The following is a 22,631-nucleotide window of genomic DNA, read 5'->3' as shown; positions in this document are numbered from 1 at the left end:
AAGCATTACTGCTTTTGTTTCACTGTTTGAAGGAATAGTATCAGGAGGAGATAAAAAAATGTCTGCTTTTGGTAGTATTTATATTGCTACAGTATAGTATGGAATAAAATATTTGTAATGAAAAAAAAATCATTTAGTTGTTCTTCAAGCAAAAATTATAAAAAAAAGCTAAAGTTTGCTCATGCTTCATAAGGCAGTCAAAAAGCTAACAAAAATTGGATTTAGAGATGAATAGTATATCATTCTGTCAGAATATTTCTTTCATCTATAGAATGATGGAAGTAGGATATGGGATTAAGTTCTTATGTGGTCAGAATCTTTGGAAGAAACAGAAATGAAAAAGGACAGCTAAGTTTATTGATGCATCAGACACTTGTGAGGAAAATGTTGTCTGTGGACTGGCTGCGAAATTCAGGGAAGGAAATAAAGTAGTATTTCTCAAGATACAGATATTTTATTAGGTAAATCCAAATAAAGAGGGGGAAAAATAACAGCAAAAAAGGAAGACATATTTTCAGTAACAAATGAAAAAAAATATTCCTATAAAACTCTAATTAATATAACGCTATAGACATAATTATATAAACCGCACATTTGCCACACATTATTCACAGGATACTAAATATGATTGTCTTCTTTTGATAATAAAAAAAATATTTGCTTGTTAGAGCACTCAGACTATAGAATGCATGATTCAGTGAAAACATCAGAGGTACAAACCTACGAAAAACGTACATGGAAATTTCACCTATGCTAAAAATATTTGACAAATGATTGCGAAAACTATTTTATGGTTGAAACTAAACGTTTAAATCAGTAAAGTGAAATAGTGTACAACAAGACAAATAATTTTCTAAATTATTACTCTTTTACATTTATTAATTTTGGGAGTTAGATTAATTCTAAAATTCCTCATAAAAAGTGGAAATAAAAAGAATTTAATCGCTCTTTGGTTTATAATTACAACAATAAATAATATATAAGTGACGACGCCAAATCACTGTTTTGCAACAATTCCTTTCAAAAAAAGAAACTAAATTACTTCTGTTCTTTAAAAATAAAGTATGATTATAATACCAGAAAAATAATTCGAATATTCTTGGAAATGAAACCAAGAGCTTGGTTTCATATAAACTATAAAAATCAAGTTACTTAAAATATTCAGTTAAGAATTACGTTAATGAATGCAAAATTCAAGAGCTATTTTTTTTATATAGCTTTGCACTCTGAACTACAACAATCACAGGAGCATTTAATTAACACAAATTTTTTTTATATTGTTATTTACTTCAAAACTTTCAGTTCAGCATATTTAAGATTTTAATTTATGAATAAATTTAAAAATAGAATGCGTGAGCTTAGCATTTTATTTATTTATTTTGGTGGCAAACTACGCTGTAATAAACTAAAATATAATAAATTAACTAAAATAATTAAAAGGATAAAAAGTATATTTTAACTACTTTCTTTAACTACTATTCTTTACATTACGAGAATTTTCAGGCATTTTATGCGATGAAACAATTATTAAAATAATGCAAAAATTTAACAAGAAAAATAAACTTCCCTTTCCAGGAAATAATATAGAATCATGAGGGGAAAAATGCACATGTTTTTATTTTTAATTTACCTCAGATGTACTTTTGCTTTGTGAAGGAAAAATAAGCAAAATTACCATATCAGTTTATATATACACGTTTTTTGTTGTATCAAAATTGACAAAATGTTCACAGAATTAAAAAACAACAACACTTCTTTAGTAAAATATTTTCAAAATTATTCAGAATGCACACAAAGAATTCTGCAAAGACGCAAAGAAATATTGTGTACGCTCCAAAAGCTACGTACTTTCATCTTACAAATATATGCATTATTAACTTACAAATCTTAATTAGAGCATAACAATTATAACAAAGCAAATAAATATAAATTCATGTGATTAGTTTGATAAAAAAAATTAATATTTTCTATTCATTTATATTAGACAAACTGTAACTAAATGGAGCTAAAATGAATGACTTGATGAGATCAATTCTAAAGAATTACTCACAAAGAGAAAAAAATTAAATCAAAAGAATTCGAATTATCGATCTTACGCAGATATGTTCAGATATGTCAGTACCCTGTGATATGGCAGCCAAAAAATATTGCCCATCTTCTCTTTTAAAGGTATACATTTTATGTTCATGACAACAAATTTCTCGGACCTGCAGTAAAATTTAAACAAGCTGCACGTCGTTTTTTATTCTTATTTTAAATGCAACTATCAATAACAAATGAACGCATGCGTACCTCATAAATGCGAAAACAGCTGCTGCTTTCTTTCAAATTGTAAACATGCGGTTAAAAGTCGTTTTCTAACAGAGTCATTTAATTGTTCAACTAGATTTTATCATCAGAAAAGAAAATGAGAGGAAGAAATCAATTTTAAAACTTCCTCTAACTTTGCTTTTATTTCAATCTTGCATAACGCGACGGCAAATATTCAAAGAAATCTTCCTATCATTAATCTTAGTCACAGATGGAGAATAAGAAATAGACGTTTCTATTCAGATCTGATATTTTTCCTCTATTCTTTTTAAATGTCAGATGGACTCGTAGAAAAGAAAAGCTCTGCATTGAAGCGTTCTTTGTTAAGTTGTGTGCTACCAAATAACATTTATGAATTGAGATATGCCTAAGAAATGGCAGGTTATTAAAGTACATGAATTATAATTGTAGAACAATGAACACTAAATAGAGAAAGACATTCGCATTTCGAATAATTCATTCGTAGAATACATAAAACTTTAGTTTTATGACTGTGTTGAAGCTAAAAAAAGAAGAAAAAAAAAGAGTAGAAAATAAAAACACACCACACTATTATTAAATTATTTTGTATTAAGATTATTTTCTCTCTTATTATTCTTTACCCATTTTGATCTTTAAGAATAAAAACTATGCATATAAAAACAAAGAGCATGGCATTTCAACAAACACACTGGCATATCCTTTATAGAGACCATTAGAGTTTTTCTTAGAATTCGGGTCATGCAATTTTACTACATTTTAGTTACTGGTATACCTTTCAATATATATACAGCAAAATTCTAATTATCCGAAATAAACAGGGATCAAGCCGATTCGGGTAACCAAATACAACTCAGAAATGAAGAACAAAAGACGTTAGAAATAGAAGAAATTTAACAGAAATGTTTAATAAACATAAGATACAGAAAAAATATACTACAAGATTACACAAGAGATTTACATAAAAAAAGCCAAAATTTAAATTATGCAGGACGGGTCATTGCATACTTCGTGTGTTTTGGTGCATATGTACTAATCAATATAATATATAATAACACAATTTTAGTTGAAGCACATTGGAAAGAATGCGCTGCTTTGAAAAATCAGTGAATTTGAAGAATTTTACCATTTTTTTTATTCTCTCAAAATCGATTCGGATAATTAAATAATCGTATAATTAGACTGTGGATAGTTACGGTTCTTCTCTGCTCTAATTACAGTTCTACAACAATATATGTAATTAAGAGGAAAAATTGACAGCAAAATCTAACAGCTTCGAGCTCTGGAACTCACAAATTTTATGTAGGATTATAACATATATATTTCTACTTTTAAATTCAATCGAAATTATGAATAACGCAATAACCAAATTTACATAGACATTTTTACATAGACATTCGACTTTTTATAGAGTTTCGTAAGGTTGAAACTAGCAGGAATGGTTTCCCCAAAACTTTCTCACCACTCTCCGATAAAGATCTTATCCCCCTAAATACTGCATAAAAGTGTGGACCTTAAATAAGTGCCTTGTGGCGAACAATATAGATCCATTGGCGTAGATCTTGTGGCCATTGGCGAACAATATAGATCCTTGGCGTGAATCTAACAATTTTACTGAATTTATCGTGTGAATAAATAGCCCTAGTGTTGCTTCAAACGGGACGTTAATATAACCAAACCAAACCAAACCGTGTGAATATGCAATTTAGAAACCGTTTTGGCTATCATTTGAAACCAAAATTTGACCTGGAACTACAGTTGCAGTCACAAAATAATATACCGAAATCTATTAAATTAAGAGTTATTATCATGTGAGAACATGATGTTTTTTTTTTTTTTTTTTTTTTTGGTTAAGGAGTTTTGAAGCTCGACATAGCGTAGGCAATGAATAAAGCATAAATGGCAATTTTCATCATCATCTTTTAATTGGATGTATTTTTTACCTGCTTTTACCAGTATCGCATTTTTATTATGTATGCTACTTTGAAAGCAGATGCGTTTTTAAAAGGTTGACCTGCTTTTATCAGTATTGCTTTATTATTACACATGCTTCTTTGATAGCAGATGCGTTTTAAAAGGTTGACGTAGAACCCTGATATCATAGCTGTTATTTCATCTCAAAATCCATAGAGCTCCAAAACTTTGTTTGGCAGCTAGAAAAATTGAATATATATATAAAGAGAGAGAGAGAGGTTAGAGACCGATAGAGAAGTCTTGTGATTGTTTCAAACCGGTTTAAACTGGTTAATGACTTTAATTAATTAAGACAAATAATGATTTAAAAATAATTTTAATTTTTATATTATTAAACTATATTTATTAGAGAATTATTTCTTTCTTGTTGTATTTACTTGCATTCGAAAGCACAGAGGAACAGATAGTGAAACCTTGACCATTTTGATTCAAAATTTGATACAAATTTATATTTTAGAAGTTAAATTTGTGAATCAAATTTTATCAGCTTAGCTCTTCGCTTTTTGCAGTTATTAAATTCACTTTTACTCGAACAATCAGATTTCCTATGACTGGATTTCGTTTAAAATTTGACAACCCACCCCACCCCCTGACAAATTTGAACGTCCTTATTTTAAACTTAATTTGTTTAGCTCAAACGATTTTTCAGTTACCGCATTCTTTGACAGACAAGCATAATGTTTTTCGAACTAAGAGAGGTCTGGAATGTGGTGATTCGTTGAAATCTCACGTTCGAATTTTTTTGATAATTACACTACTTTCGCAATACTTCTATACAAGAAAGCTAAAATTGCAAAATAAGTATTTTCATTAGAAGATATCTATAATCCAGCACCTATCGTAAGTTGAAATAATTAGATACTTCTCTAAATCATATACCAATCCTTTGCAAAGGTTTTTGAGTTTTAAAATGCTTACCGTTTCCTTCAAAAATTGCTGTACAAATTTGAATAAAGGGTTTCAAAATATTAATGAATAAAAATAAAATTAAAAAAAGAGCAGCAAAGAAAACATAGTCTTTCAATTCTCTCATCCGCTTAACAATTGTTTTGGCCATGAAAGATTTGACCGTTGTCATTAATAGTAGCAGAATAATTAACTGTTGGAAGCTTTAAATACTTTTGGTGCATTTAAAATTCTTTCTACACGCCAAAGTTAAATAATAATACTTGAGATAATTCATACATGAATTTAAAATAAAAGAATTTAGTGGAACGTAGAATTTTCACTTAAAAAATTGCAATTAAATAGTCTAATGACAGAAGAAGTAATATGAGAAAAAAAAAATACATTTCAGTAAATGATTATCGCCATGCAAATTACGGTTTAAAATATAGCATACATTTATGCAGTTCCGCACATTTAAAAAAGTATTTACTGAAAGATAATAATATTACAAGAAATCTATTTAAATGATGTTTTCCTTTCTAAATGCGAGTTACGTACATAGTTTTTCTTTTCCTTTTTCGGGGGGGGGGGGAGGGGTGGTCATCACCATTCCACAAATATGCAATGAAATTTGCGAGATAAGCATTTCGAAATTAATGTTTTATGCCGACGCATAAACACGTATCGAGTTGTTGTTTTTTTGCTTAATCAGATGAACTGCAGACGTTTTTTGAAATAAATTTCAGAATTCAGCAATTTAATATCCATTTCCACGCAGAACTTTAAGACTGTGCATCAGCAAATAGGTAATAATTTAAAATGATGAGTTGTGCTATATTTATGCTAAATTTTATTTGATAAAACGTGTAAAATAGCAAGATAGTAATATGTTACTTAGTTTTAACAAATTTTAAATATTGAAATTTAAAATAAATGAGCTAGTTATTGTATGAGAATATATGTAGTGAATCATGAAAAAAAATGCAAGATAAGAATTTATCGAAGAAAAATTAAAATGATTCTTAATCATCGAAAAAAAGGAATCTTTAATATAATTCTTCAAAAATATTATTTAGACTTTTCATAATACAATGAAATTGACGAATTGTGTCAACTGAACTACCCTTTGAATCAATAACTAAATAAATTTTCATAAAATATATGTAATATTTCACTTTTATATATTTCCTTTTTAGATTTAAAAAGGTTTCTGGTTTATAATCTTAATTTTTATTTAGTTTAACACAATTGCTTAATTATATAAAAATTTTAAGCCTAATTTTTAATTAATACATTAATCATTCTATACGATCATAATTCCTACTGCCATTTAGAAATTGTAATGTTTCTTTAACAATTCACGATATTTAGAATTTTGTACTGAAACGTCAGACATTAATTATATTTATACAGCTAAATAATGCTATCTAAACAACAAAGAGAAAATTAAAGCATCGAGAGATTCGTACTGATAGCAAATACATCAAACATGAATTATTTATTAAAAAAACAGCGCAAAAATTAAAATAATTTTATAAAATGAAGTAGATAAATAAAAGTCAAAATTTTAATTAAAAAACGTTGCATATTTAAACAACAGAGATATTTTTTTTTATCTCGCATACCCAATGGGGATCAATTATCAAGAGGTCGCATAAAATATATTTAATGAATACTCACTTTATTTTATCAAGTTCTTAAATGCAAATTAATATAAAATTCATCTCCTAATTATTAGGTTCATTGAACTAAATTATTCATTGTTCATTTATTCAAATAATTTCTTACTGTATTAAAACGAATATACCCATTACACTTTCTTTGAATAAGCACCAATATTTAGTTTCCATTAGGAAATAGCCTCACGTTTCTGTATTTTTCATGGCATTATGATCTACTCGGTTTAAAAAGACCATTATCTACCTCATTTAGCAACAATACTTTTGCTAAAAGCCCCATAATCTATTAACATAATTACTTTCAAGTAATCCATAAAGCCGTATATCTCAAATATACCTAATAATATAGTTGGTTGGTGTCGAACAAGTGCTAGTACCTTGACTTACATTAACTGCGTGAGTGCTTTCTTAGGTGTCACAACTGAGTTCACAGATTTTCAGGATGATAAACCAAATATCGATATGTTTTCTGACCAGAATGCCAATTAGAGGCAGCATTTTTGAAATATTGAAAAACCGGGCTTAAATCAAAAAATTTCTGATTTTTGAAATTATTACCAACAAGTGTTTCATACGTCTACTTAGTTTAAATGCGTGAGTGCTTTTTGAAAATGTCTCAACCAGTTTCACAATTGTTAGAATATTAAAGCAAACATCGATTTTTTTTTGTGATAAGGAATCTAGCTAAAGAAAATGAAACATTAAAAAATAAATTTTTTAAATGTTTGTCTTAACTTTTTTCTTTTAAGATTATTTTCAGGTTTTGTCTGTAGATAATATGTATCAGCAAATAATTTGTAAAAATAAAATACTAGGGAGAGCAGTTCTAGGTAGATCAATACATTATAATGCTTTCTAATTATGACGTGTAATTTAACGATTTTGATGAGAAGGTGATAATAATTTATTTGGTTAATTCAAGATTTTAAACAATTATAAAAATTATTTCTTCCTATAAATTTAAATCGATTAAAAAATGGAGATTATAAAATTAAGTATTAAAAATATTAATATGTCAGCTTATCTATAAATTTGAGAAGACACAATTATTTAAAAGCATGTTTCAATAAAGGTAGTAGCATTATTTTACTTATTCCATCCATTTTTTGCCAAATATGTAAATAAATAAAAAAATCTTTTTTATATTATTTTAATTATTGCATTAAAATTTTGTTTTCTGATAGAAATAAAACTAAACTAAAATGATAATTTAAAGAACACAGTTGAAAAAAAGAAGTAATAGGAAACTGTAGGAAAACGTCACAAGGAAATATAGAAGTCACAAAAAACAAAGTACAAATAATAGAGAGAAAACTCACGAAAGGTTTGAATGGGGAAATACGCAGAAAGTTGTATCAGCTGCTCTCAGTAATACAAATATACAAGCCATGAAAGCTGTGAAATCCAAACTAAAAAAGTGATACTGTAATAGCAATTATTTCAGCCGTTACTATATTCAATGTGTAAGCCATAAAATGGTATCGTTAATACGAAATAAATCAATATTTGAAATCCAGAATAAAACAGGCCTTGAATTTAAAAATTTTACTAAACGCTATTGCGCAAACGAGCTCTTCTGATAAGACTGTAAATGGATAAACTGTTTCTTTCTGATGTACTGGCCACTTCCTATTGAACAGCTGAATAAATATATTTATCCCATTTCTACTGACGAACAGTAGTTAATGATCTGGAAATGCACTATTCTAAACAGAAAGGGTATTCACATTTCAGCAACAGCTTAGTTTTCATCCATTTCTGATGACCCTTGGAAATCAGCCATCCATAGCATGATAAGCAAAACAATTTCATATGGTTGAAATAATAGTTTTTCATGGCCTTTTGAATAGCTGCTTTTTAATTCATTTAACTATCTTATACAAATACTTTATCAAGACGTATCATTCTGAATGTTGTCAGTCAATGACATTTTATGCAATGCTTCTGGAACTTCATCAATTTCAATTCAATCGAAAATAAACTCGTTCAAGTAAATATAACTAAAAATTAGCTCAAACAAGAAAACATAACCAGAAATTAATTTATACGATTAATTTGACTAAAAATTAACTTTAAAAGAAAATTAGATCATCCAATTAATTTTGGTTATAGTAAATTTATTCCTTTAGCTAAAATTATTAGTAGAGTATTAAAAAAATAAGCATATCTTTTTAATAAAATTCAAAATTATTTTATTGTATAGCCTCAAACCGAAATTTAATCTAGCATATAAAATTCAAATAAAATATGTAATGTTTATAATTATTTTTAAAACTGCTAAGATTATGTATGTTTTAAATTGAAATCAATCATGCCACTGTGCATGTAATTCTATTACTTTTAATAAAAGTGAACTAAATCATTGAAAAATAAAAATGCATTTTTATCTAATGCTTTGCATTGACAAATTCTACCAAAGCAATAATTTACAATCCACTAGATATCAAAACTGGGATAACATTTACTAATACTTCTATTTTATCTGTTTCGCAATAGCAAAAATTTTATCCAAGCAGTAATTTACAATCCAGTAGTTATCAAAACTAGCATAACACTGACAAATATCTTGTCCGGAAGGATAATTCCGAAAGTGAATGACATGTAAATCTCTTGCGAAAGAAAGCGTTGAAGAATTTTCATAAAAGCAAAAAGCATTGATAAGATGCCTTAAAAAGGATTAAAAGCGTAACAGGAATCTCCAGGCAGGAACATATTTAACAAGTCCAGTCATAACTTAAGAGTTCATTTCGATAGTGTTTAAACAAAGAAACAACGCGGACAACATCGGATAAACAAAGAAAAACATCTGCTCCCTGAAATGCAATAAATATTTTCATTTAAATGAAAATTCAAGTTAGCAAGAATCTAAATTGTGTCACTGAATTATTTTCAGTTAATATAAATTATTTATTATTTCATTTCAATAATTTCAAAAATAATTTAAAATTATCCCTAATTTCCACTTGGATATTTACAAAATATATTTCATAACATGTATTTTGCTTTACGCTCTCTTTTTTTAAAGAAAAGTAAATGCAGATTTGTCAAATAAAATATAATATGTATAAAATTGTTTTAGTTTAAATAAAATGTTTGCCAACAGCGTTGATTTTTTCATGTCAAATTTTTGCTCAAAACATCTGCAGAAACGATGTTTGATATCTGATTATCATTTATAAAGAACGGATAAACAATGCAATTTATTTGTTGTCGTTTTGCTTTAAATACCCATTCTGAATCACAAGAAATTGTTTTTACCAATTAGATAATTATAGCATCCTATATATTATTTTATTTACTTACATTTCTTCAAATCCACCTAAAATGAATTGAGTGCCTTTTTTATATATTTATTTATTTATATGAAAGACTTCTAAAAGTTTTGTTTTTTCCTGAATCTCAAGAAACTGTTTTTAACTATAATAACAATTATCACTACATATTCTTCTTTTCATTTATATTTTTTAAAACTAATTTGAAATGAATCGAGTGGCATTTTTTGTATGGAGGGCTTTAAAAAGTTTACTTTTTAGTCTAATGTAACACAGTAAATTTCAAGAAATACAAAACAGAAAACTGCTTATGCGGTTAATTTATTTTATTCGAATTAAAATCGAAATGTATTTTAAGACACCAGTACATAATTTCCGTTTGATTATCCTTGCTGTTTAAGTATTCATGTTCAGATAAATTTAGATATTTGTTGTAAAGATGTAAATGTCTTTTCATGCATTTGCTTTATAATAAATTTTTAAATTTATCTTAACAATAAAGCTTTAATACAAGCAACAAAAAAATCTTTAGTAACAACATTATGCCGAAGCACTTAACAAGATTGAAAAAAATCATAATACAAAATTTGATCTCAAAATTATTTCCTGTAACTTTATCCTTGCATATTTAATTAGGCATCATATTTTTTTTTCAGTAAAAGAATCTCTCGTTTCCACATAAAAAGAAAAACAAATAATTTTTTTCCTACGCAGCTGAAAAAACCCTATTTTGTAACAGGAATTGTTTTCGAAAGCAAAGCATACATTCGAAAATATAATATCACGAATTTATTTTCACTAAATCCAAGCTTTTTTATAAATGAAATCCTCTCGTTAAAGATGCAAATTACACAACCAGATATAAGTATGATTAATGGCAACGAATTGAAGAAGATTTTGTTACGAAAACTTAAAAATCAAGCATATCCTGTTTTGCTTAACAACAGAAATAATTCTCCAGCTGTAACGAAGTGAATAAAAGTAAAAGTGATTAATGCAACAACAATATGGAAACGCGCTCTGGTACTCAGATTACAATCGCAAAAGGTTGCATAAAAAATTCATTAATGATTGTTTATAACTTAAATGAAAAATGTAAGAACCCTACATGAATTTCATAAAGGTTCATGTACGTGATTCATCAAGGATGTTTAAGGTTTCGAAATGTCCGTGTTCGAATGTTAAGAAAATAGACATGGAAATAAATAAATAAATAAAAAGAAAGAATTTAATATTAAGAAAATAAACGAATTCTTAATTAATGTAATCATGAGCTAATGGCTAACTTCTAAGTTTTCAAAGATAGGGATATACTTTGTAATAGAAAAAAAATGTAGAAAAGAATTATTTTTTAGGTCAGTTCAGTCAATGAATACACAGCTGAAAGAATTATGAAATATAAATTTTTAAATAGCCCTCCTGGTCCAGTTATATTTAGTAAACTCCAGGAAAAAAAGTTCCACCATTTTACGACCAAAACTGATAAAGTAATGGAGCCTTGGAAGTACATTTTTTTTAGGCTATTTCTATATTTTTTTAGAGAAAACTCCGCCATCTCAACGGGTGCTGCTTCTTTGGGGCAGGTGGTGAAGTTGCTTAAAATAAAGAATTTCAAAACTTACTAAGTATATTTAATAGGAGTGGGGGTATGTATAAAAATTATGTTTCGTAATTTTTACATTGGTGCATTTATTGATTCAAACAACATGACAAATAATTCTCTACTTCATTTAAAGTATTTTCCTTTAGAAGCTTATGTCTAGACTAATAGTTAAGAAATTAACTATTCGTCCACAATTAGAGTGGAGATCCAGCTGTGTGAATTCTTACCAAAATGTTGCTGTAATTATTGAACTGTAACAGATTTCAGCAAATGGATAGAGAAATATAAATTTAAATATGATTTCATAGATCAGAAAGCAGACTGAAACATGAAATTTTCGTATTAGAATAGACTAGATCCTGTATTATATAACAGTTATATATAAAATAATTCGATATGAAAAATCTGAACAAAACATTTTCAATCAGAAAACAATTGTTATAAAAGTGATAAGAATGATATAACATGTTTTATGCCCAAATCTTTAATGGATTCAGATTTTGAAAAATTCAATAGCAGAACAGTAATTTCAAAATTTGAATCACAAATTTCAATGTATTCAGAGCTTGCACATTTAACGTTTCCTTGTCTGTAATATTTGAAACGTTTCTGAAGTAATACAGACTTTCATTAATTATCAAAATTTAACATATCTGATATTAAACAGTGACGAATAGTTTGATAAAGATTTTATGTAACTTCTGCGTTATTATTTAGGAAGAAATTTCTACCGGATTAAACATCAGTTACTTTTATTTCAAACTTATTTTTCACACAACATAGATTATTGGAACGTATACAGGAAATTTATCAATAACTAATTTGAAGAACTTAGCTTTAAATTTTTCGCTTACAACCTACTGTATTTAAATAGCATTGAATTTAAATTCCAGAAAACTTTCTTTGAAAATAAAAAAATAAAAAAATCACACAATTTATTTGGAGAGAATACATTTAAATGCTAAAATGACTTTTTTAAAAAACGGAAGGAATTCAACCAGTTTATTCGGCTGAAATCGAAACAGAATCTTAAATAGAAAGAGAGCGTAGAGTTAAAAATAAGCGTCAATGCAGTGGACTTCTTTTTGGGGGCTGAAAAGTTCACGATAGATCCTGCCAAACGTGGATTAATCCCCTTTGATGTTTTCAAATCGTCATGAATCCCAAATGAATACGAATATTCTTGGAATATATGAATTCAATTTTTGTTCCCGGAACTTAGGCGCGGACACGTTCTCCCCGTATTAAGAGATCAAAACGTGATATGAATATTTAGAATCGTTAAATCACTTGAAGACTGGTGGGGAAATTTGGCGTCTTTTTGCATTAAAACTGAATCCCCCCTTGGGCCTTTTCTGGTTAATACTAGTTACGCTCTTTTATTGATAAATGGCAGTACTTAAACAAGTTGGTTTATTAAATGGAGTGTTAACATTTCACATATTTAAAAATATATTTCAAGAAATTCTGTGAGGGATTTTGAAATTCTGTGGCTATAGGCCGTGAACATTATGATGCCTATCCTTTAATTAGAGGACCAAATTATTTTACACATTTCAGCACATTTTCAACATGTTAATGATTTATTTTAGATTAATAATTTTTTTATTTTAGTAACTAAATATATATAAATTATATAATAATGATATTTTTTATTTTAGTAACTAAATATATATTTGTATTTATTTATTATTTGTATTGTTTTAAAATTTTTAAAAATTTATTTGTATTTTTTAAAATTTATCTATTATGTCATCAGATGGCCCGCCATCCACATTTGTGGATAATATAATTGAAGCACATGCTTCGCGTTATATATATTCTAATAACTAAGTGAACGTAATGAAATATACAGGAATTTGACCAATTATATTGGTAAAGAGTTAATATTGTCTTTATATTTTATTATTCATAGAATTTGTAATTTTTACAAAGATTTAATAACTAGCTAGGAAAATAAAGCACATTTGCATCAGCTTACAACCTTATTTTAACCTAGAGGCTATAGGTAGTTACCTAATCTGCCTAATTGGAAATTTTCCATGAAAGAAGTGAGAATTCCACAAAGAATCAAAAATCTCCTTTTATGTTAGAAATGAACTACACCAGAGCCTTTTATTCTGACTTTATCGTATGCCTTTTTAATATTTTACATATTTAAAAAAAACACCATTTTATGAAATTAAAATCTCGCATAGTATCCAAAGTCACAGAAAAATTTCCCCGCTTCTTTTTCTATTCCAAAATTGAATTTTACCACAATTTTTATTTCTGAAATCCGTCAACACACTTTTATTTATAAATCGTAGTGTTTAAAGGAAGTTATTGTACTACAGGCGATTTTACTATTTTACATTTTTATAAAGGCATGCATGTGATTTTAATGCATTACATTTTTTTTAATTCAAGATAAGAAAATTCTACAAAAAATCCGAAATCGTTTCCGATGTAACAATTGAATTCTACCAAGATCATTGTTTTGCTTTATGCCATTCTAATACTTTACATATTTTAAGAATCATCTTACGAAACGAGAATTCAGCACCGAATCTAATATCGTGGGAAAATTTTATACCAAAATTGAATTCTATTAGAATCTTTTCTTCTTAAATTTACAAGCACTCTTTCATTGGTAAATGATAGTACTCAGACATATTCATATAAAATATTTTACTTCATGTAATTTTAATATTTTGCATATTTAAATAATTATTTCAAAATGTGGAAATTCCTAACAGAATCTAAAATAAATCATGTATTTTTTTATTAAGATGGGCTTTACAAACATATATCACAGCTTTATTAACCAGCTATCAATAACTCAATGGATATTATATTCAAATTAATGTCGAATCAAACGAAGTACAAAAAATTTGTTTCATTGCATTTGCATCTTAAAAAGTTCACATATTTAAATACAAAATAAATTAAAAAGAAGAATGAGAATTCCATTCAGAATTGAAAAAAAGAACATATTTTCATCCTCATCATAAAAAGTTTCCAAAAGTGTGGGAATAATTCATTATCTTTTATATTTGAGTTGAACATAAGGAAAATAGGTTTATTGCTTTTTTTTTAAAAAAAATCTTTGCAGTCAGTAATAAATGCAAGAACGCTTGAATTATAAAAATAATTCCTTATTTTTTAATTATTTATTTGAAGAATAAATAATTTTTTTAGGGGCCAAGACAAAATTTCCTTAATAATGGGACCGTTTTGTTGTCAAAAGTGGTGTTATTTTTGTAGCCTATTTTTACATAAGATACATTCTTATGCAATAACTAAAGAAATATTTTGAGCTCTTTTGAAATTACTTCTGTTAAAGTTCTCTTTAAAAAAAAAGTTAAGGTAAATTTTTAAATACAAACTTGGAAACTGATTGCGCCTATTTCAGCGTTTCGTTTATTCGAAATTGTATGTCAAATTTATTTGTTGAAAGCAATTTTTTTACAAAAAGGAGAAGAAATTGCCGATAAAATTAAATTAGGTTACGGTCACTAAAATTTAAAATACTGGAATTACATTCTTTAATATAATGGGTCTGTTGCAAAATTATGAAATAATACATGAAACTTTACATGTTTTTATGCAATTTTAATAATAAGGCAAAAAAGAAACTGACTAAAAAGTGCGATAACACGAGAAAAGCTATTACACATTTACATGACGAAAATAATTCAAATTTGTCTTCTTTTTATTCAAAGCGTAGCCTTTCGAAATACTGCATTGTGTGAAAAACCCGAACGGAATGAATTTCGGAAACAAGAGTAAGGCGACATTTCAAAAAATGGAAATAAGCACGTATTTCAAGAAAGCCGAGAGCATAAAAAATAGGAAATTTTAGTACAAGATATTACCTTTATGTTCGACCAAAAACAGAAAAATAAAATTAAAAAAAACTCTTTTAGACGAAAAGTTTGAAATTAAATATGTGAGCAATTATAAAATTCTAGCGTTCAATTTTTGAAAGAAAACAAAATAATGTAGGCTTTTGGGTTGGATGCATTGTTTAGATTTGAAAAGAAAAATTTTAACTAAATTTAATACATAAAGATGAAGTACTTTCTTCAGTATTTAGGAATATGAATTAAAAAGGAAATCCCCTTAACTTAATGACAAAAAAATTAGATCAGAATTTTTTTAGTAAATATTTCCAGACTTATTTATATTATTCCAGACTTATAAATATTATTTTCTAGCAAAGAAGTAAAAGATTTTCAAAAGATTAAGAAATGCACTAAAAGAACGAAAATTAGAGCAAGATTAAAATCTTCTTGTAAAATTCATAAGACATTATTAAAATATTTTTAATCTAAAATATTAAGAGGAATTATTCTAAAATGCAAGAAAAAGGTGAAAAAGAATAGTAATACAGCACATATTTTTGTTGAACTACAGTAATTGCATTAGATTTAGAAAGCTATCTAATTTTTTCCCCAATACTTAACTGTAAGCATCACCTGTGTTTTGGACAGAGCAAATGTATAAGACCAGAACAATGCTTTCATACGAGTTTTTGACTTTGATAGATAGATATAAGAAATGAAATATTTTAGGAAGACGGTTTATTGTTTCAAATGAAAAGTAAATAAATTGTAGAATTTTAAAAAAATATATTTTTATCTTACCAGTCATTCAAACGTTGTTTCAAAGATATTTGCAATATTTCTGTTTATTACATTACAGTTATCTTAACTTATATATTTATATTTTCGTTCAATTTGGTATTTTTACTTTTTCTAAATACATAAATATTTTTTAATTTCTTTGAACTTGAATCCAGAAATGAATGTTCCAATTTTTCCCATGAATAAAATCTTTGAGATCAGTACAAGAATTTTTCTTTTGAATAGAGACAATTTAACCTAAAATGCATACTAGTATACGTACATGCAAACTAAATAGAAAAGGAAAACAAACTTAAAAGAGTTCAAACATTTCTTTTATACTTTTCTAAAACAAGTTTTAAACGAAAGAGTGAATCGGGTGAATAATTCTCGATACCGTCACAGAAAACGATTTCATGATGAGAAAATTTTCCAAGAACTGTCAAAAGTTTGTCAAAATGCAAAAACTGAAAATATTTTGGAAAAAAAAGATTCATGCCTTATTTGGAAAAGTTAATAAAATATTGAAAAGTTTTTCCACATTTATTACATAAAATAAAATTAAATAAAAATGCTGATCTTTTATCGTATCAGCTATGCCGAGACATCGCGACATAATCTCGTTTTCAGACTGGAGGATAGATGACAGGAAATTCTACCACGATCTACCGAGAATACAGGATAGAGATACTGCCACGATCCTGTGTTGCCGAATTTAGTTCACGTTAAAAACGTCGATATTAAACGTGAATTTGCTGACATGGGTGAGTATTTGAATAAATTCACGGGTACAACTTCGTCATTCTTGTCATCACACTAGCTGAAAGTTACTGGTCCATGGCCAAACAATCCTTGTGTAATTTCAAAACAGGGCGTAAATCTTACCATTACACTGAAGGAAATTATAATTTGCAATATATTTTTGCTTTTTCTTCTGTTTCAGCATTCACCGAATTACATTTAAACATCATTTAGAAACTCAGGGTCATCAACTCATTCCAAAGAAGTCTTTATTTTCTTTATGTCTGTCACGGAGGATCGAAATTTTTGCCATGGACCACTATGTTGCCGAATTTGGTTCAAGCTAAAAACGTCGGTGTTAAATGTGAATTTGCTGGCATGCTGTGAATGTTTGGATAAATTTACGGCTAAGGCTTCGTCTTTCTTGTCATCACTTCAGGCAGAAAGTTACTGGTCCATGGCCAAACAACCCTTTGCACTTTCAAAACAGGGCGTAAATCTTACCCTTACATCATTGTAGAAAACTATAATTTGCATTATATTTTTTGTTTTTTCCTCTTTTTCAGTATTCACAGAATAACCTTTAAAACGCAATTGAGAAATTTAAGGTTACCAACGTATCCAATTAAAAAAAATAAAATGGAGGCGTTTTGTTTGAGTCTTTCAAATTGAAAAAGAAACAGCATCACGATGCAAGTTCAGATAACAAAACAGAAGCGTGGCACTCTTTTCATTTCGAAACAAACGCATGGGAATGTAAACAAACAAAGAGGATAAAATCTCGACTTTTTTTTGCCAAAGAAAAACACATTACTGTTCCGGTCTACATCTTCTTTATCATCAACTTGTTTCTCGCTAGCTTCTGTTTGACCTTTAGCGGTGAAGAAATGCGTTAACTTTCTCACCAACTTGTGCAACTAATGAAAGATGTGGTAGATCATCTAACGGAAGACGACAAATGAAAAATTGTGTAGAATTAAACCCACACGTTTCTTTAAAAATCACAGCTTATAATTTAATGCCTTTTGTTCGTAAAAGCACTCGAAATCCTCACACAAAAAATATTCTAGTGACTACTTTAATTGTTCAAAAATATTGAATAATATATTTACAAAGACGTTAAGGTTGGCAACATTACACAATATAGTCACATTTTGTGATATCAAGAGAAAAATCGATGTACGGAAAAATTTAATATTATAAAAATAATATATGTTATCAGCAGTGTATGAAGTGCAGGCTTCAATATTATGCTTTATTCCTTATCATATATTATGTCAGGTATTCGATATTATGGCAAAGAAGGAAATATATGTTTCATTTTCACGTTTTTGCATATTTATAAGTTATTACACATTACTTATACAACTATATATAAATTATTATAAATTACATATATATACTTACAAAAGACATGGTAAAAATAATAATTAAATTTGTTATTTTATATTATGCAGGGCATTAAAAAATATACTTTGGGAAAAGTTAGTGAAAGAGTTTGTTGAAAAGATCGATTTTAAAATGAAAGATATAGAAAATAAATGACGATTCTTTTAATGAAATAAAAAGAAGGATAATTTGAAATCCAATGGTTATTAGAATGGCGTTTCGAAATTCATTTAATTGCCTCGCTAAAGCAAAAATAATTCGAATTATAAATTTTGAAAATAAATGAAGCTCGTGAATGCCTAAGGAATGCATATCATATATTTAAATACATATTTCAAACTTTTTAAAGAAAAATACATGGTATAGAATGCATTTTACTCCATTGAACGTATCATATGGAAAAATACTTTATAATATAAAATAATTTAATCTTAATATTAAGAATGTACACATACATTCATATACATTTTAATAAAAGCTCTGTAAATCGGAGAATTATTTACTTAAAAAAACAGCAGTGTTCCTCTCGCGTTACCACGTTTCTCCAAACAATACAAAATCAATCATCCATTTCAAACAAGAAATGATTATTTATTCAAACAAGTCTTCAAAACAAATCGTAACGACCTCTATTATTATCGCTTTTAAAGTTATTTCAATCTTCCATTATACTACCGTTATAGTCATTTGTTTCAATGTAGTTTAGATAGAATTAATTATTAAAAAAAAGTATTATTTATCATAATCTTTTTCTTAATAAGACAATTTAAATGTTTGCAGTGGATTAGGAGTATATTTATTCATACCGATTTTTTAGTATATTTTATTTATGGATGATAAATTCTTTAAATAAAGTTTAGTAAGGCTCATTGTTAAAAATTTAGAAAATTATTTAAAATAAATATGCAAGTTTAATTCCTTTTCATAATAATTTTATAGATGTTCACTTCCTTTCCAAATTCAAACAGTGTAATAGGAAAACCATTATTTTACGGTTAGGCTTGCTTCATTTCTATAACAATTACTTTCCCAGCACAGATTTTTCAAAAATTATGATATTTAAATCAATACTCTTCATACTGCAATTGAAAAAAAAATATTTAAAAAACTTTTAAACAACAGATAATTCTTTTTAATATGAATGCAAGGCAAGGTAGGAATTATGGATTATGGATATTCAGTCAAATCAATTGCTTTGTTGAATGTATAAAATCTATTTTTCAAAATAAAAAAAAAATGTTGTTTTTTTTTTAATTGGATAGGATTATCTGACAATCAACATGGATTCAAAAATTTAAAATAAGAAATCTGTTTTATTAAAAGAAGGAATTTGATAATCTAGAAAAGAACGAAAGTTGAAAGTTAATTTTAGTTTTCTCTAAAAAAGTCTTTTCTACAGATTCAATAAGTTTTTATGGAACTTTTTACTTTATGATTGACATTAGCTGCAATCGATAAAATAGTTTTTAACTCTCTTCATACTGTCCTTCCGATATTACATGATATTTTTTAAATCGCTTGATTAAAAATTTTCAACTATTTCTCTTTTTCGAATAAATGAATAAAAATTAAAATAAGGAGCTTAATTCCCCAGAACACTGAAAACCATGTTATATTTCCAAATAAATTAAAATGCAAGCAAAGTAGCAATTTAAAAGACTTTTACGAATGAAGAGATTTTAATGGTCAATTTTTAAATCGGTACATAATATTTCAAAGATAATAGACACGTTAAACTTTTCCTAATTAAGAAAAAAAAAGCTTAAAAAAAACAAAAACGTCTAAGAAATGACCGAAATGGATGGACGACTAGACTGACCTTTAAAAATTTTCAGTAATTTTTATTTCGAACATTTTTAAATTATTGCAAACTATTTTCTTTCACAATTAATCTGCAAGAGTATTAATATTATTTTAATAGCTTATTTGTTCACTTTTCTTCAACGATAATATGCATTTTCAATATATTTATATAAAGTTTGCGGGTAAAAGGCTATTTCACAAAGAAAAAAAAAAGAACGTGCTTTTAAAATTTAAATAAACATTATGAAAGCTTATGCATAAAAAGTTCTCCTTTATTATTTAAAACATAGAAAAAATAATTTAAAAAAATGCATTAAAAATAATTTCGATATCTTGTTATTTTCTCTCACCAGCAAAAATTTCAATTCTTTTATCAAAATAGAAAATTCAATTCTTTTATCAAAATGAAAACGTATTTGCAAAGATAAACTTGCATATATATGTAAATTATTTCTGTGATTTTTTTCCACATTATAACAGAATACCGATATAAATAGTAAAAAGCGGAGTTCGAAAAACAAAATTAACTTACCCAGCGATGTCAACTTTATCCTTGCTAAAAAAATATTAGAGCTAAAAATAGCTCAGTTAAATATTATAGCATAAAAAAGTGGCAGTTTGAAGGAATATTTTCAATTCTATTCCCATTTTAAACTTTAAAATACTCGGAGCTCGACTGAGTCGGGATCACGATACAGTTACGCACGAAACCCGGTAACTGTATGGTACTGCAATCGTCATCTTGCTAGAGAATGTGACGGTGAGATATGGTTACCAAATATTGGCGAGTTTCTGAATTCGCCAAGCAGGTTTACCAGCCAAGCCGCATCAATGGGCGCGGTTGATGGAAACTTTTTTTTTTTTTTTGAAGATGATTCACGGTCAACAAGCAGGATGAATAGCGAGGGATTTTTTTTAAAACGCACTACAAGTTTTGAATTTGCAGGGAAGGGTTTCCCGCTGCTGTGATAGGGGTAAAGCTTTTCATTCTTTTCCTTATAATGACCGTTGGCTGCTCTTCCTGGCGTGCATTAAAAATATATTGAAAAATTCGTATCTTGGAAACGATTTTTTTTTAATTTAACTTTTTTTTTTTTGAAAATAACAAACATGAAACGTTATGTTTCCATAGTTATCTCGATTCAATCAATCACATTAGAGAGATTTGAAATCGAATGCTGTTTGTTTGTCCTAGTAAAACTCTCCAAATAAAGAGTACTGTAGATTCATTCTAAATTACAGTGAAAAAAATTGATGAAACGTAATAAATGATCAGATAAATTGCTACAATTTCAAAATTCTGAAAGTGAATGTTTTAAAATTTCTTTTTATTACTATGCATTTTAAACGCATATTTTTTCCATCTGAAATTTTAATTGATCTGTCAGTGTATTTTTTAATAATAAGTTTTTTATTCAGATAATCAATAAGAAGTGCAAATGTGTACTGTCTTTTAGCACTATAAATAATTTAATACAATAAATATTATAGCACGGTTTAATTTAATCTCGGGAAACTGAAAAATTCAATGAACTTTTATTAGTTTCGGCAATATTCCTTTATAATTTGACTACAAATATTGCTAACGAATATATAAGATTAGTGCAACAAATTAGCTTTCGCTACTATATGTATGATAATATAAACAACAAAATTTCTTACTAAAAAAAATGGAAGAAAAAAGGAAACTCCATTTCCGTCATTTATACACCAAAACAAAAGCAATACTTGATTCAAAACATTTATAAATTTAAATGATAATATAACTATTTTGTTACTAAAGGTTAACTCCTTGATTTCTTACATGATAAATTCTTTTGCAAATCTATTCATTTTTCATCTACACAAAATACTGAACATAGAATTTTGTAATAGAACAATATAGTGTCACTTCATGAAATTATGTTGTTAGTCTTTTAAGTAAACTAAGAAAGCAATCAGATTCACATTCTTTATGGAACAAGTTATAAACTTTCTAAAGGTTTTCTTATTAGAAGCTTCATAAAAAAAATTGAGGCTCACTTATTTCTATGTATTTAATGATATAATTGATATGTTGATTTAAAACTAGACATAAATCATAAGATTTGCTTCCACTCATTATCTTTTATATAAGAATTTTTTAATCTCGTTTTTAAAATCACGTTCGCAAATATAGTATGGCATGGAAGTTAGTAGAATGGGGTTTAGGTTCAAGTATCATCCTTGCCATCTGAACACAAGTTCCATATTAACTAGGTTCGTTCTAAAATCTCCCTGGTGCAGCTAAAAGATATAGTAAGACGAAATAAGAAAACGTAATTTGTAGTGAGAGAGCATAATTTTCCTTGATAAAAAATATTTTATTTTTGAACATAATTCTTTGAAGTTGGCACACTCAGACCAA

General features: G+C 27.3%; 1 protein-coding gene across 2 annotated transcripts in view; it reads right to left on the bottom strand.

The window, feature by feature from the left end:
• Nucleotides 1-20,975, bottom strand: part of LOC129958821 (tripartite motif-containing protein 2-like) — a 118,274-nt gene extending 97,299 nt beyond the window's left edge. Inside the window, exon 1 of one of the 2 annotated variants that reach the window (XM_056071519.1) lies at nucleotides 20,778-20,975. Coding sequence is in view for 1 of the 2 variants with exons in the window: in XM_056071516.1 (XP_055927491.1) it covers nucleotides 2,097-2,177 (81 nt within the window). In the remaining variant the exon portion in view is untranslated. Of the gene's footprint in view, nucleotides 1-2,096; nucleotides 2,196-20,777 lie in introns of those variants that run through there. The other variant, XM_056071516.1, reaches the window with a different exon arrangement.
• Nucleotides 20,976-22,631: the final 1,656 nt, after the last annotated feature.

The sequence above is a fragment of the Argiope bruennichi genome, chromosome X1, assembly GCF_947563725.1.
Source record: "Argiope bruennichi chromosome X1, qqArgBrue1.1, whole genome shotgun sequence".
NCBI lineage: Eukaryota > Metazoa > Arthropoda > Arachnida > Araneae > Araneidae > Argiope > Argiope bruennichi.
Note: the sequence above shows the minus strand (reverse complement) of the source record. Positions and strands in the feature narration are given on the sequence as shown.